The following is a 14276-nucleotide window of genomic DNA, read 5'->3' as shown; positions in this document are numbered from 1 at the left end:
CTGGTTGTTACAACTCAAAGCCACAGGCATGCTTTAGTATTCCAAAGAAATCAAACCTGTGGGGAAGGAAATCCAAAATACCACTGGGGTGGGTAGGAATTAATTGGCTCTATGAATTGGGCAGCCTACACTCCTTGGATTGTATGCCTTAATTAGTGAAAGCAATTTATAGATTTCACACCCTGATGTTATATACTTTTAGCTATCTCCTGGTTACGCCTTCATCCGCTTTCTTTTATCATTCTTGGCATTGAGTTTCAGTTGGAGAATTATTTTTCCTTTTTGCCTTAGTTTTCGATACATTTTAGAGAAAATATATAGACTTTCAGTTTAAGAGTTTCAATTTGTAATGTTCTTATAGTACTGAGAATGCCTGCATAAAGTCCGGTTGTAGGGTCACTTTGCTTTGTTTTTTGTTTTTACTTCATTTTGATCATAAACCTCCAATTCCTATTTTGTTTTGTAATGCCATGTGTGGAATTTTATGTGAAAACGATGGTTGGGGGGGGGGAGGGGAGAGAGACAAATTCTAAATATATGCTCATATTTTTCCCCAAAGGTGACAATATTTTGGGTATGCTAAAGTACTTAGCAGAGTCGGACAAACTGGCCAAATCTCATGAATATCGACATGGAAATGTTGTCTTCTTTGATGTCTTTGGCATGTTTGTTATGTCCTACCCAGCTCGTGTCGGCTCCATTATGAACTATATCGTTACAGCCGTTGCGTTTCTTTATCTGGGGAGAAAAACATTGCAACGGAGAAAAAGAGGTACTGGTTATAATTCCATTTATGAACAGGCAAACGGGCCCTTTGCATGATTATAGCTTTCTCTTAAGTCTTTATTTACCATTTTATTTATTTCCCAGCTTTCCCCCAAGGAGCTCAAGGTCCTATACACACTCCACCTCCCCCCCCCCTCTATTCTGTCCTTGCAACAATCTTGCGAGGTAGGTTAGACTAAGGTGGAATCTAGACACATTTTTAAAAAAGGCTGTGAAAATGTTTCTTTAAAAAAATTTTTGGGAAATGTATGGAATTTGACATAACTCGCCGTCGCCTCCTAGTGTCACATTTGTATATTGCACTTTACAACACTCTTAAAACATTTTATTTGCAGCTGTGTAGCTGAGTCCTAGGGACGCGGGTGGCGCTGTGGGTAAAAGCCTCAGTGCCTAGGACTTGCCAATCGAAAGGTCGGCGGTTCGAATCCCCGCGGTGGGGTGCGCTCCCGTTGCTCGGTCCCAGCGCCTGCCAACCTAGCAGTTCAAAAGCACCCCGGGTGCAAGTAGATAAATAGGGACCGCTTACTGGCGGGAAGGTAAACAGCGTTTCCATGTGCTGCGCTGGCTCGCCAGATGCCGCTTTGTCACGCTGGCCACGTGACCTGGAAGTGTCTCCGGACAGCGCTGGCCCCCGGCCTCTTAAGTGAGATGGGCGCACATCCCTAGAGTCGGACACGACTGGCCCATACGGTCAGGGGTACCTTTACCTTTACCTTTACCTTTACCTTTACCTTTACCTTTACCTTTACCTTTACCTTTACCTTTACCTTTACCTTTACCTTTACCTTTACCTAGCTGAGTCCTAAGAGGCACTGAGTAGCTCAAGGTCACCCAGCAAGCTTCATGGCTGAGTGGGGATTCAACTCCCTGGACTCCCATCTCTTATCACTACCCCAAATTGGCTTTTAGTTTTTGTTGTTGCGCTTAACGCACTTTACCAAGAAAGCTGCTAACAAGTTTTAAACTGCAGGAGGTGGAGGGGATGCACTAAAGAGAGAGCATCAGACACGTGTTGGCCTCATTTGAAAAGGCAACCAAGACACCTTGGCTGAGATCCAATTGAGGCCTGGCCATTTACCACCCAGTTCTGAAAAGAGAGGTATCATTGTTCCTTTGGTTATGTGTGCCTAGTTTGGATCCTGTAGCCTTAGCAGTTCCAGCTAGAAGAAACGTATTGATCTGGGCTTCATGTCTTTCTCTTCCTGCAGTGAGTTATCTGAAGGAACTTGCCATCGCCTTTGGCTTCTCAGTCCTCAGTTGGCTTGCTGTCTTGATTGGCGTCCTTATCATAGCCGTGTTCATCTCTCTCCTCGGACGCTCCCTTTTCTGGTACACCCACTTCCATGCCTCTGTTCTTCTGTATGGAACTGCAGCTGTGGCTGGACTGATTCTCTTGCATACATTAGCCAAGACATTCTATTACAAAGTAAGTGTGGCATGCAAAAATGTAGGACTTGAAATAATAGCAGTTCTCTGGTTTTCCTTTAATTATAAACATACAGTGGTACCTCAGGTTACAGACGCTTCAGGTTACAGACACTTCAGAATACAGACTCCACTAACCCAGAAATATTACCTCAGGTTAAGAACTTTGCTTCAGGATGAGAACAGAAATCGTGCAGTGGCGACGCAGCAGCAGCAGAAGGCCCCATTAGCTAAAGTGGTGCTTCAGGTTAAGAACAGTTTCAGGTTAAGAACGGACCTCCGGAACGAATTAAGTTCTTAACCCGAGGTACCACTGTATAGGCCTAAATCCAGCACAGAGTTAGGCGAACTTAATCCCATTGAAACATGAGTTTGACCAAACTTCGGGAGGCACTGGGAGACAGGAGTGCCTGGCGTGCTCTGGTCCATGGGGTCACGAAGAGTCGGACACAACTAAATGACTAAGCAACAACAAATCCCATTGAAACCAATGGATTTAAGCCTGCCTAACTGTGTGTTGGATTTAGTCAAAAGACTGCCTCATTCTGACTTAGTCTGATGGTCCATCTAATCCATTATTTCCCACCGACTGGCAGCAGGTCTGCGGGGTCTTTGGCAGTAGTTGTTCCCATCACCTGCTACCTGTTTCTTTTCATTGGAGATTCTGCATGTGCTGCCCTGCTGAGCTGTGCCCCTTCCCTTAAATTGGGCACAGATGCAAAGGTAAAGGTAAAGGGACCCCTGACCATTAGGTCCAGTCATGACCGACTCTGGGGTTGCGGTGCTCAACTCGCTATATTGGCCGAGGGAGCTGGCGTACAGCTTCCGGGTCATGTGGCCAGCATGACTAAGCCGCTTCTGGCGAACCAGAGCAGCGCACGGAAATGCCATTTAGCTTCCCGCCGGAGCAGTACCTATTTATCTACTTGCACTTTGATGTGCTTTCGAACTGCTAGGTTGGCAGGAGCAGGGACCGAGCAACAGGAGCTCACCCCGTCACGGGGATTCGAACCGCAACCTTCTGATTGGCAAGTCCTAGGCTCTGTGGTTTAACCCACAGCGCCACCCACGTCCCACAGATGCAAAACTCATAGCTTAATTCTGTCGGCTGCGCACTGGACTGCTTTCTTCTCCAGGTTGCAAGATTCGGGAGCCAAGTTCCTTTTTGTCTCCTCTTACACAGATTCAGCAATCGGCCTAATAATTGTTGATCTAAAAACTCCAGGTTTGGCATGCTGCCTCATGTGGGTGGGTGGGTATGAGAGAAACCGCAGGCAGTGTGTTGGCAGGAGAAGCTCTGTGCTTTAGGCGCTATTCATTCTGAAGTGGGGGAGTAAATCTAATCATGCCGTTCCAGTCTGGCTGTGTTGGGTAATGTATTAAATGAATTAGAGCCAGTTACTGTTCATAGAATAACAACTTTGGCGATTGTGCAAAAATAAATAAAGATGTTATAAATTGCAACAAATGGGCTGTGCCCTTCATTCCCCTAGCTCAGGAATTCAAGCTTTATATTGGTGGTGTCTGGGGCAGCAGTCTTAATCACATTCTTTCAATTTTACATTAAAACAAGCATTTTGGCTTGCTAGGTGGAACAGTCCCCCTCTTTCGTTTCCATGCATGCTGTTCTGGGAGTTCTCCTGGCCCCGCCCCCCCAAAAGATTTTTTTGAGTGTGTGTCAAAAAAAATTAGTCTTTTGCAATTGGACGTCCTTGAACTTGAGACTGTTGAATCCTGCCCTGTGTAACACAGCACATTTCTCTAGGCTGTATAAGTACAAACATTAAGAAAAACACAGGAGATGTTTATCCACTTACCTGAGAACAAGCTCCTTTGAACGTGGTGGGACTTGACTTTTAATCAAATATGCACCGAACTGCTCTGCCAGTCTGCTTCTTAAGAAACTTGGAACGTTTGTTGCTGACATTTCATAATTCACAGACATTTTAACTGTTGCTGACATTTCATAATGCACAGACATTTAAATTTGCCTCTCTTTTCTGTCTGCTTGTTTTGTTTTCCCAGAATACAAGTGAACAGTTCCTGGGAGAGCTCTTCTTTGATGTTCCAGTTGTTTTTTGGTCAATTATGTTGGCTTTGCTTACTTACCTAGGACATTCCTCAGCATTTGTCAGTGCAATATGGATTGTGTTTCCGCTGCTCACAAAATTAATGACCTATAAGGAACTGAAAGAAAAAGGTATGGGTGATGATGATACCTCTGAGACTTGCCTTTGAGAGTTCTTGTAAGGATTGCAAAAAGATAATATTTGCAAAGAACTTTAGGGTTTTCCTATATAAATTATTATGACTTTCTATGGCAGAAATTCTAGTGGAAATGTTCACAGCTGGGGAATAGTAATAGTAATGATGATGATAACAACAACAACAACAACAACAACAACAACAACAACAACAACAACAACAACAACAACAACAACAACAATATCCCAGCCACAACAACAACAACAACAACAACAACAACAACGATAATATCCCAGCCACTCTGGGTGGCTTCCAACGCACACAAGAACAAAATAAAACATCAAACATTAATAGCAACAATCTGATGCAATATTAAAAAGTCACAATAACTTTAAAATAAACAACATATCAAATAAAGCAATATTCAGTAATCCATTCAAATCTAATAGTAAACGGTAAAATTTCATGCATATTTACATGTATATCCGCAGAGGCTTGGGGTGGCAGACTTCATTCTTCAAAACCCTACAATGTATTATATGTAATTGACTTTTTATTTCTATTCTTTGAATATCGTATTGTTGTTTTATTGCTATGGCCAATGGCTGACGCAAATAAAGATTCGTTCATTCATTCTTCCCCTCTCCATGTGATATTCACAACAACACTGTGTGTGGTAGGTTAGACTTTTAAAAGCTTTTCTCTGGCCCGAGATTACCAGGTGAGTTTCATAACCAGGTGGAGATTTGAGCCGCTGGCCAGGGTGCAAACGGAGAAGGAGACGTGTTTTTCTCATCTCTCTCTCTTTTTGTTACTGTGGAAAATGTGAGGCAGCTGAGGGGCCTGAGGACCACCTCACCTCAGTGGATCCCAGGCTCTCTGCCATAGCAGAGCTCCTCAACCTTGTAGACTCTTGCCTTCATGCCAACCTCTTGCCCCTACAATGAAGTTGTAGACTGTAGATAGATGTTAATGAAGTTGTAGACAACAGGGTGCCGGCGTTTTGCACCTGTTTCGCCCTGGCAGATAGCACAATAGTATATTTGCATCTTAAAAAGCAGAGACATCACCTTGCCAACAAAGGTCCGTATAGTTAAAGCTATGGTTTTCCCAGTAGTGATGTATGGAAGTGAGAGCTGGACCATAAAGAAGGCTGATCGCCGAATAATTGATGCTTTTGAATTATGGTGTTGGAGGAGACTCTTGAGAGTGCCATGGACTGCAAGAAGACCAAACCTATCCATTCTGAAGGAAATCAGCCCTGAGTGCTCACTGGAAGGACAGATCCAGAAGCTGAGGCTCCAATTCTTTGGCCACCTCATGAGAAGAGAAGCCTCCCTGGAAAAGACCCTGATGTTGGGAAAGATGGAGGGCACAAGGAGAAGGGGACGACAGAGGACGGGATGGTTGGACAGTGTTCTCAAAGCTACCAGCATGAGTTTGACCAAACTGCGGGGAGGCAGTAGAAGACAGAAGTGCCTGGCATGCTCTGGTCCATGAGGTCACGAAGAATCGGACACAACTAAACAACAACAACAATATTGATAGCCAATCGGTCTCTTAAGCTTAAGCCAAGAACGAGTATTCTCTATAAGATTGAATATCAATATACGTATCAAGACTTTGAGATTAGAAGCCTGGAAAACTACCTTGGGAGTGTGCTATCTGAAAACCCCAGTAAAAGGGCCCCATCGGGGGCGAACAGCGGCCTCTTGATTACCAGGGCGAAACAGGTGCAAAACTCCGGCACCCTGTTGTCTACAACTTCATTAACATCTATCTTCAACTCCACTAGCATCTCTCGGTATTGTGAATAACATCAAGCTTACCTTTTGTTGGTATCTTCATGAACTTATCTAAAAGACTGAGTTAAGCATTTGAAAAATCTACTGAAACCAGACATTATAAGTTCATCTTAGGTTGGGTAGTTCGCAGGTCTCTGTGGCTTTAATGTTTTGTATTTTTCTCAGAAGTTTGATAAAGAATGTATAATTTACTGTTCTGTGTATATTAATCGTCAACGTGTTGCATGGGCACAACCAGTTATGCCGCCAGCTTTGCAAAAAGCTTCTGCTAGTGTAACATGTTGTGCACACAGTTATCTGCAAATTCACTTAGGCAGACATAAGTAATTGTGCCCAAACTTCACAATCTACTCCGCAGATTCAGACACCCAAAGAGCCGGAATTTGCCTGTTTCTTTACTTGGTGTTCTTCGCTGGCCGATGGCAGCCATTTTCAGACTGAAACCACGAAGAATGGGGGGGGGGGGAGAGCAAGACTGAATGAATCAGAGAGCAGGAGAGATTGGACAGATCGGTCTTTCCTTGCTGGTTGGCTTCAGCCATTTTAGGAAGAAACCATGGCAGGAGGGGGAGGGAACTCGGTGGGATTTGTGGACTTGTTGGGTGAATGCTTGCTTAACGGACTATTTCCTGGGAACGCTTTGTGGGTGGACTTTTGTATATTTAATTTCATATTCATCATGCTTGCCCATGCTTGCACAGCAGCCCTGGTGTTAGTGGTGAAAGAACATTAAATCTGAAGAAAGGTCTAGAATTCTATATAAAATATAAAATAAATAAAATTTTATTATTATTAAGGCACAGTCTGACCCCCTCCTTTGGTAAACTTCACAGAATGGTTGCCCAATGTTTGCCATTCATTTGATTTTGAATTGATTTTAAAATGAATTGATTTTAGAATGCTGTGTTACTTTTATTGTTGTTAGCTGCTCTGAGCCCGGCTTCGGCTGGGGAGGGCGGGATATAAATAATTTTTTTAAAAAATTATTATTATATTGCCAGCTACTTCTTCTCTCCCCCCTCCTCTCTCAATGTAGGTGCCACAATGAAGTTTCTAGCACTTTACCTCCTGGGAATGTTTATTCCACATGTCTATTCGTTATACCTCAACTGGATTATATTTGAAATGTTAATTCCCATCTTGGGACGCATTGGTTCAGAAATTCCACCCGATGTCGTCGTGGCTGCTTTTATCGTTTTGGCGACGATATTTCTGTCTTCCTACTTTGTAAGAATGCTTTCAGAAATACTTTGTGTTCTACAAATTCAGCTGATTCACAGTGCAGTCCTAGGCATGCTTTCTCGGAAGCAAGTCTCGTTATATTCATTGCTGCTCACTGCAGAGAAGTAGTGTATAGGGTCCCAGCATTAAGAACCTTTGATCTGTAGGTTAAACAAATGCTGTGACAATACTTGTGTTTTCAAAAAATAAAAATGCAAATACATGTGGCTTCTCTGCGCATGTGACCATGAATTTTTCGAGACCATTTTTCTCAACATCTTTCTGTTTTAAGCTGTGAAGCATGTATGGCCCGAGAGCTTGTGCGTGAATTGCAATTTGCCATGGGCTGTGCTTCAGTTAGCGGCTTTATAAGTTTTCCTTCTTGCGAAATAGAGTAATTAACATGTCTACACACAAAAAGTTAGCAGGTTGCTCACGTTCAGGAATTTTGGTTTTTTCAGTGGGACGCTGGGAGGTCAGCAAATCTGCTGTTTCTGCTGGAATAGATGCAAATTATGTAGATGAATTAGCGTAATGAATTGTGCCCATTAAGTTATGTGGAAGGGTAAGGAACTGCAACCCCAACTTGCAACCCCTGGAAATTCTGCACAGAACCCCTCTAGCAACTTAGATTTCACCAGTCATCGCCAATACTATCTTCACAACCCTTAAGGAGCAGGAACATTTTCTTATATTTTAACAAAAGCTGATATTTTCAGATTGTTTCTTTCTGCTCACTAGTAAATACCATGCTAGTTTGCTGCCTCCTGACCTTACTAAAGGAGAGGTATGAAAGGCCCTGGGTCAGATGTCTGTTTAAATATGATACTTATAAGTCAGATATAGGCAGACCAGATTTCTTTTATTTTCTTTCTGCTGGAACCCCAAAGCCCACTGACTGGAACCAGGTTCCTAGCCTTAGAATTAAGAAACAGGAATGATTTCTGCACATGTGCCCAGCAGTTCATTTACAGTACCACTCCTAGTTTCTCCCCAAGCTTTGTTCATTTGAGCAGCCTACTTTAGAGAGAAAAGCCTTTTTTTGTTAAACAGTTGGGAGCTGATTTTTTTTTCTAAATTGCCCAGAGATTTGCCGGTAGATCCCTTTGTCCCATCTGCCTGTCCCCTAAACCATGTGGTCTTTGTCAGATCACTAGCCCTCATCCAGATTTGCCATGCAGAGTTGTGTTTGGGAGAAGTCTTTGCGATTAAATAAACCTAAATTTCAAAAGCTTGCAGGTTCACTAGTTGGCTTTTCAGGATGTGTTTTTATAGATGAAGTGTTCTTATCCTTGTTTTTTTTTTCTCCTCCTGTTCTTCAGCTTAAATTCATCTACCTTGCCAAAAGTACAAAGATGTCAATAATAACGTTAGCAACTGTTTCTGCAATCATGTTTGTCCTGGTTTGCAGTGGAATCTTCTTCCCGTTCAGTTCAGATTTTGCAAACCCCAGACCAAAGCGAATCTTTCTTCAGGTAAGGAACCCTTTTGATGCTGCAGAGGGTGTATCCATGCAGTTGTGAACGAAAGATGTGGCGAATGAGTGAAACTCAGCAAGTCTTTGAAGCTGCTGGCTCATAATGCTCTGTGTAGCCACTGAAATGGACCAGAGGTAAACACAGGAAACTGGGGAAAATGCTGTAGTGAAACACTTATCTCCCAACCCTTTAAATCTTTTATGTATTTATCATAGCCGCCCATGACTTTTTGTGCAGTTCTGCGTTTGAACTTTTGAGTAGTTTGAGTTTAGAAACTAACATTTGGTTCCGTTTGGGAACAAGTTTGAATTTCTTCCTTGATATATTCTTCAGAAGTTGATAAATGCACATTTATTGCTCGTTAGAGTCTTGAGTAAGTTCCCATTGATCCCCGAAGGGAAAGTATTTATTGACACTTCTCAGACTTAGGTTCTCATGACATCTAGTCTAGTACGATTCTTTGGAGCTATATGTCAACCCTGAAGGTTGATTTGTATGTCTTAATTCAATCATTGGAGTAATAATAATTGTTTTTATTTATACCCCACCCATCTGGCTGGGTTTCCCCAGCCACTCTGGCCAGCTCCCAACAGAATAATAATAATAATAATAATATTAAAGTGATAAAACATCAAACATTAAAAACTTTCCTAAACAGGGCTGCCTTCGGATGTCTTCTAAAAATCAGATACCGTATTTTTCGCACCATAGGGCGCACCGGACCATAGGGCGCACCCAGTTTTTAGGGGGGGAAATCAAGAAAAAAATCCCCCCCCAGCCCCAAAGAGGGTTGCGCGCGGCTATGGAGCAAGCCAAAGCAGCACGTGGTATGGATCCCGCTCGCTGTTTTGGCTTCCCCTTTAGCCCCGTGCAGCCTCTCCTTGCCGGAGGGGTTGCGCGCAGCTATGGAGCAAGCCAAAGCAGCAAGCGGGATGGATCCCGCTCGCTGTTTTGGCTTCCCCTTTAGCCCCGTGCAGCCTTTCCCTCCCGGGAGAGGCTGCGTGGGGCTAAAGACTCCATAGCCCCGTGCAGCCTCTCCTTGCCGGAGGGGTTGCACGCAGCTATGGAGCAAGCCAAAGCAGCGAGCGGGATGGATCCTGCTCACTGTTTTGGCTTCCCCTTTAGCCCCACGCAGCCTCTCCCCCCCGGGAGAGGCTGCGTGGGGCTAAAGACTCCATAGCCCCGTGCAGCCTCTCCTTTCCGGGAGACGCTGTGCAGGGCTTTCCTGGCTTTACTGGGAGGTGGGGGGATTCACCCACCTCCCGCAAAACCGGCAGAAGCCGCGCAACTCCTTTAAAGAGATCGCGGCTTCTCCTGGCTTTTCTGGGAGGTGGGAGAAGGGACTGATGCGCCCAGTCAGTCCCTTCTCCCTCCTGTGGAAAAGCCCGCAAGAGCGCACGGAGCTTGTGTGCAGCTCTTGCGGGCTTTTCCCGCCTGCCTCCCCCCTGCATTCGCTCCATAGGACGCACACACATTTCCCCTTGCTTTTTAGGAGGGGAAAAGTGCGTCCTATGGTGCGAAAAATACGGTAGTTGCTTATTTCCTTGACATCTGATGGGAGGGCGTTCCACAGGGCGGGTTCCACTACCGAGAAGGCCCTCTGTGTGGTTCCCTGTAACCTCATTTCTCACAGTGAGGGAACCACCAGAAGGCCCTCAGAGCGATGGGGGTGGAGATGCCTGAAGGAGCATTCTCTGGGGGAAGTCATGTGCTTTAACTGTATGGTGTGTGCAAATCCTTAAGGCTGGTCTTTGTGGATGGTCATAATAAGTCCACTGAACAGATAACCTCGAATCAAAATTTTATGCCGAGCCTTTTTGGGTCACTTTTCCAGCACATGAGTCGAAGATTTCATAGCCTGGATGGGCAGTTGGCGAAAAGTGATTCTGGAATATGGATTAATGGGCTCGACTATGGCGGGATATCTCATATCACTCCTCATATACCTGAACTCAACGATTCCATTAGAACAAAATGCGAGGAAGGGGCACCTCTCTGTGGATTTCCCTGGATCCTTCCCGTGGACTATTTATTCAAGTTAGTAACATCGTCTCCTCAATGCACTATTTAGTGTTTTAATAAGACTGAGAGTGGATGTAATGCTTTTAAAAACAAACAAACAGTGAACTGGTATTTAGGTTAGGTTTACAGTGGTCCCTTGGTTCTCAAACATAATCCGTTCTGGAAGTCAGTTCCAAAACCAAAGCATTCCAAAACCAAGGTGTGCTTTCCCATAGAAAGTAATGCAAAATGGATTAATCCATAAGCTTTTAGGAAAACTTTGGATTTTTAAAAGTAGAATTCTTTTTTCTTTTGGGCATCTGCTAACCAAAACTTAGATTTATTCCAACATGTCTGGTTTTATAAGTTTGTTTTTGTTCTTTTATATGATGAAGATAGTCATTTGGATTTACTTTATGTATGAGAGCCAGTGTGGTGTAGTGGTTAAGAGCGATAGACTCGTAATCTGGGGAACCGGGTTCGCTTCCCCGCTGCTCCACATGCAGCTGCTGGGTGACCTTGGGCTAGTCACACTTCTCTGAAGTCTCTCAGCCCCACTTACCTCACAGAGTGTTTGTTATGGAGGAGGAAGGGAAAGGAGATTGTTAGCCGCTTTGAGACTCCTTTGGGTAGTGATAAAGCGGGATATCAAATCCAAACTCTTCTTCTTCTTCTATTTGTGGCTGGCTCTAAGGTCATAACTTTAGTTTTCAAACCTATCCATGTTTGACGCTGTGATCTGACCAGTTGTTTTGCGCAGCGTCTTTAAGTTGGACATATTCAATGCCAAGCAGTAATTTAAAGTACTTTAGAAATGCCGTTTTGGAGAGTCACATTAATCTTAAACGCAACCTTTTCTTGCAGGAAAAATTGGTATCTTCCTGCTCCAGCCATCACTCCCAAGAAACCAGCTCACTTTCAGCTTCTCTCCAAAGAGCGAACGCCGTCAGATTCTACAAAGTTCACCTTTGAAATAACCGGTGAGTTGTGTGTGCTATTTTATTTTTATTCGCTATTTATCGTTGGGGAGATGTTCCGGTTTCTGCAGGTAGCAATGCTAGTCCTAAAATACTGAGAGTAAGGCTGCTGACAAACAATTCTCTGTCACTGTCAGCCTGGATAGGTCAGTTGGTTAGAGCATGGTGCTGATAACGCAGAGGTTGCAGGTTTGGTCCCCATATGGACAGCTGCATATTCCTGCATTTCAGGTAGTTGGGACTAGATGATCTATGACTCTAACAGTCCCATTTCCCAGGTACAGGAATTTTTGCATGCCACAGTTGCAGTATGCATGAGAGAGCTTGTGCCTGTAATAGGCTCTTGTCTATGAAAAGTTCTGTCACAATAAATTGGTTGGTTCTTACAGTGCCACAAGACTTTGTCATCTCTGCAGCAAGCAACTAACTGTCTTGCAATTTGTTTAAATTTTTATGCTGCTTTTTAGGCCTTCAAAGCAGCTTGCAGACTAAAGGCAAATAAGCGATAAGAATGCAACAAGTACAAACAGAAGCTCAGTGCACAGTTTTCTGTATAAATATAAATATAAATATAAATATAAATATAAATATAAATATAAATATAAATAAATATGTCTATGTATGTTTCTATTAGGGTTTATAAAGATGAATACAAAGATTGTTGTCAAATATCCTTTTTTGTCCAAAACCAAAACGTTAAAGGCAAAAAAAGAGAAAGAGAAGAAGAGGAAGAAAGGGGAAGAGATAGGGAAAAAGAAATAGATTGAAAAGAGAGAGAGAAAAGTTAAGAAACTAAAGGACTTCTGATTCCTTGTCTGTCTACTATATATAAGCATTATTCACTTCAGCAACTGCAGTATAACACCTAATAAAGCCACTTTCTACAAATCATTATCTTCACTCCTCAAATCCAAACATCATTATTTCTTCTTCTTTTTCATGCAAAAAGTCTACGAGAGGTTTCTCATCTTTAGTAAACATTTACAATGACTTTTCTCTGATTAAACATGTCGATTTCGCCATCTCAGCTAAGTCTATTAGTGTTAACAGCCACTCTTCCATCGCTGGCAATAATGGTTCATAACATCTTTGAATGCACAACTTTCTGAATACCTGAAACTGTTCTTAACCTGAAGCACCACTTTAGCTAATGGCGCCTCCCGCTGCCGCCACACCGCCAGAGCACGATTTCTGTTCTCATCCTGAAGCAAAGTTCTTAACCCGAGGTATTATTTCTGGGTTAGTGGAGTCTGTAACCTGAAGCATATGTAACCTGAAGCATATGTAACCTGAGGTACCACTGTATAGTCATGTGCTAAGTTTCATGGTGAATGGGTTCCTGCTGGGGAACCATGAGCAGCTATTGAGTTCAAGTCTTATTTGTGGACTTCTCAAAGCATGTGGCAGGTCATTGTGGAAATTGAATGCTGGACTGGACTGACTTTTTGACCTGATCCAGCTTAGGTTTTTTTGCCTTAAAGCAAGCAGTAAGGGACATAAAGAAATTCAGGAGAAGAAAGAAATTCATGATAGTTCTGGGTACACCTGAAAAAGTTCCTGTGTTCTTCATTCTGCGCTAATGTAGAAATCTTTGTCTGCTGTCTACTTTAGGTCCAAGCCACATGTCAGTGTTTCTTCGGCCACATGAAGGTTCAACACTGTCCAGGTGGTCTCTGGGAGATGGAACTCCTCTTGCTAATAATGTAGGCAGAGATTATTTTATATATTACACACATGGACTCCAGGCCTCACCATGGCGCTTCTGGATAGAAATGAAGGTGAGGCTATATCAAAAACATGCAATCTTACTTCTTAGAACTCTGTTAAAGTTCGTGTGTGTGTGTGTGTGTGTGTGTGTGTGTGTAAAGAAAATGCAGACTTTTAATGCTATACATATTGGAACTCAGTTCCCTCCTGCCCCTTGGCTTGTAAGTCTACTCTTCTTCTCCTTTGCACACATCCTAAAAGGTTTGCTTCAAAATATGCTTCATAGGCAGACCATCTATTTCAGGGATGGCTCACCCGTGGGTCACCCGTAGAGCTTTTTTCTGGCCATCCCAAAACCCCTCTAAAATCATCATTAACACCCACTTGCCCACACCTGCCCACAGGGATGCCAGCTTGAGGAGAGGAACCTTGCCCCCCCCCGGTTTGATCTCCTGACCATAGTGAAGAGAGCCGATATTATCTGCACACTGGGCCTCATTGTAAAATCCCAAGTTATGGCTCTTCTGTTTCTTGTAACAAGTAGAGACGCTTTTCTTTTTCTTTCTTTTAAATTTTATTTATACTTTTCAAATACAGTGGTACCTTGGTGCTCAAACTTAACCCGTTCCGGAAGTCCGTTCCAAAACCAAAGTGTTCCAAAACCAAGGCGC

The 14276-nt window shown here is 43.3% G+C and overlaps 1 protein-coding gene across 2 annotated transcripts in view; it reads left to right on the top strand.

The window, feature by feature from the left end:
- The window catches only part of ERMP1 (endoplasmic reticulum metallopeptidase 1), a 41792-nt gene that overhangs the window by 20523 nt on the left and 6993 nt on the right, over positions 1-14276 (top strand). For both annotated transcript variants that reach the window (XM_081844945.1, XM_081844944.1), the window contains exons 7-14: positions 560-772; positions 1995-2212; positions 4237-4411; positions 7258-7448; positions 8765-8917; positions 10755-10957; positions 11786-11901; positions 13510-13676. In XM_081844945.1, the coding sequence (XP_081701071.1) occupies positions 560-772; positions 1995-2212; positions 4237-4411; positions 7258-7448; positions 8765-8917; positions 10755-10957; positions 11786-11901; positions 13510-13676 (1436 nt within the window). The remainder of the gene's footprint in view (positions 1-559; positions 773-1994; positions 2213-4236; positions 4412-7257; positions 7449-8764; positions 8918-10754; positions 10958-11785; positions 11902-13509; positions 13677-14276) is intronic.

Source organism: Podarcis erhardii, assembly GCF_964252035.2.
Source record: "Podarcis erhardii genome assembly, chromosome: 17".
Taxonomy (NCBI): Eukaryota; Metazoa; Chordata; class Lepidosauria; order Squamata; family Lacertidae; genus Podarcis; species Podarcis erhardii.
The sequence above is the reverse complement of the archived record's forward strand: the minus strand, read 5'-3'. Positions and strand labels throughout refer to the sequence as shown.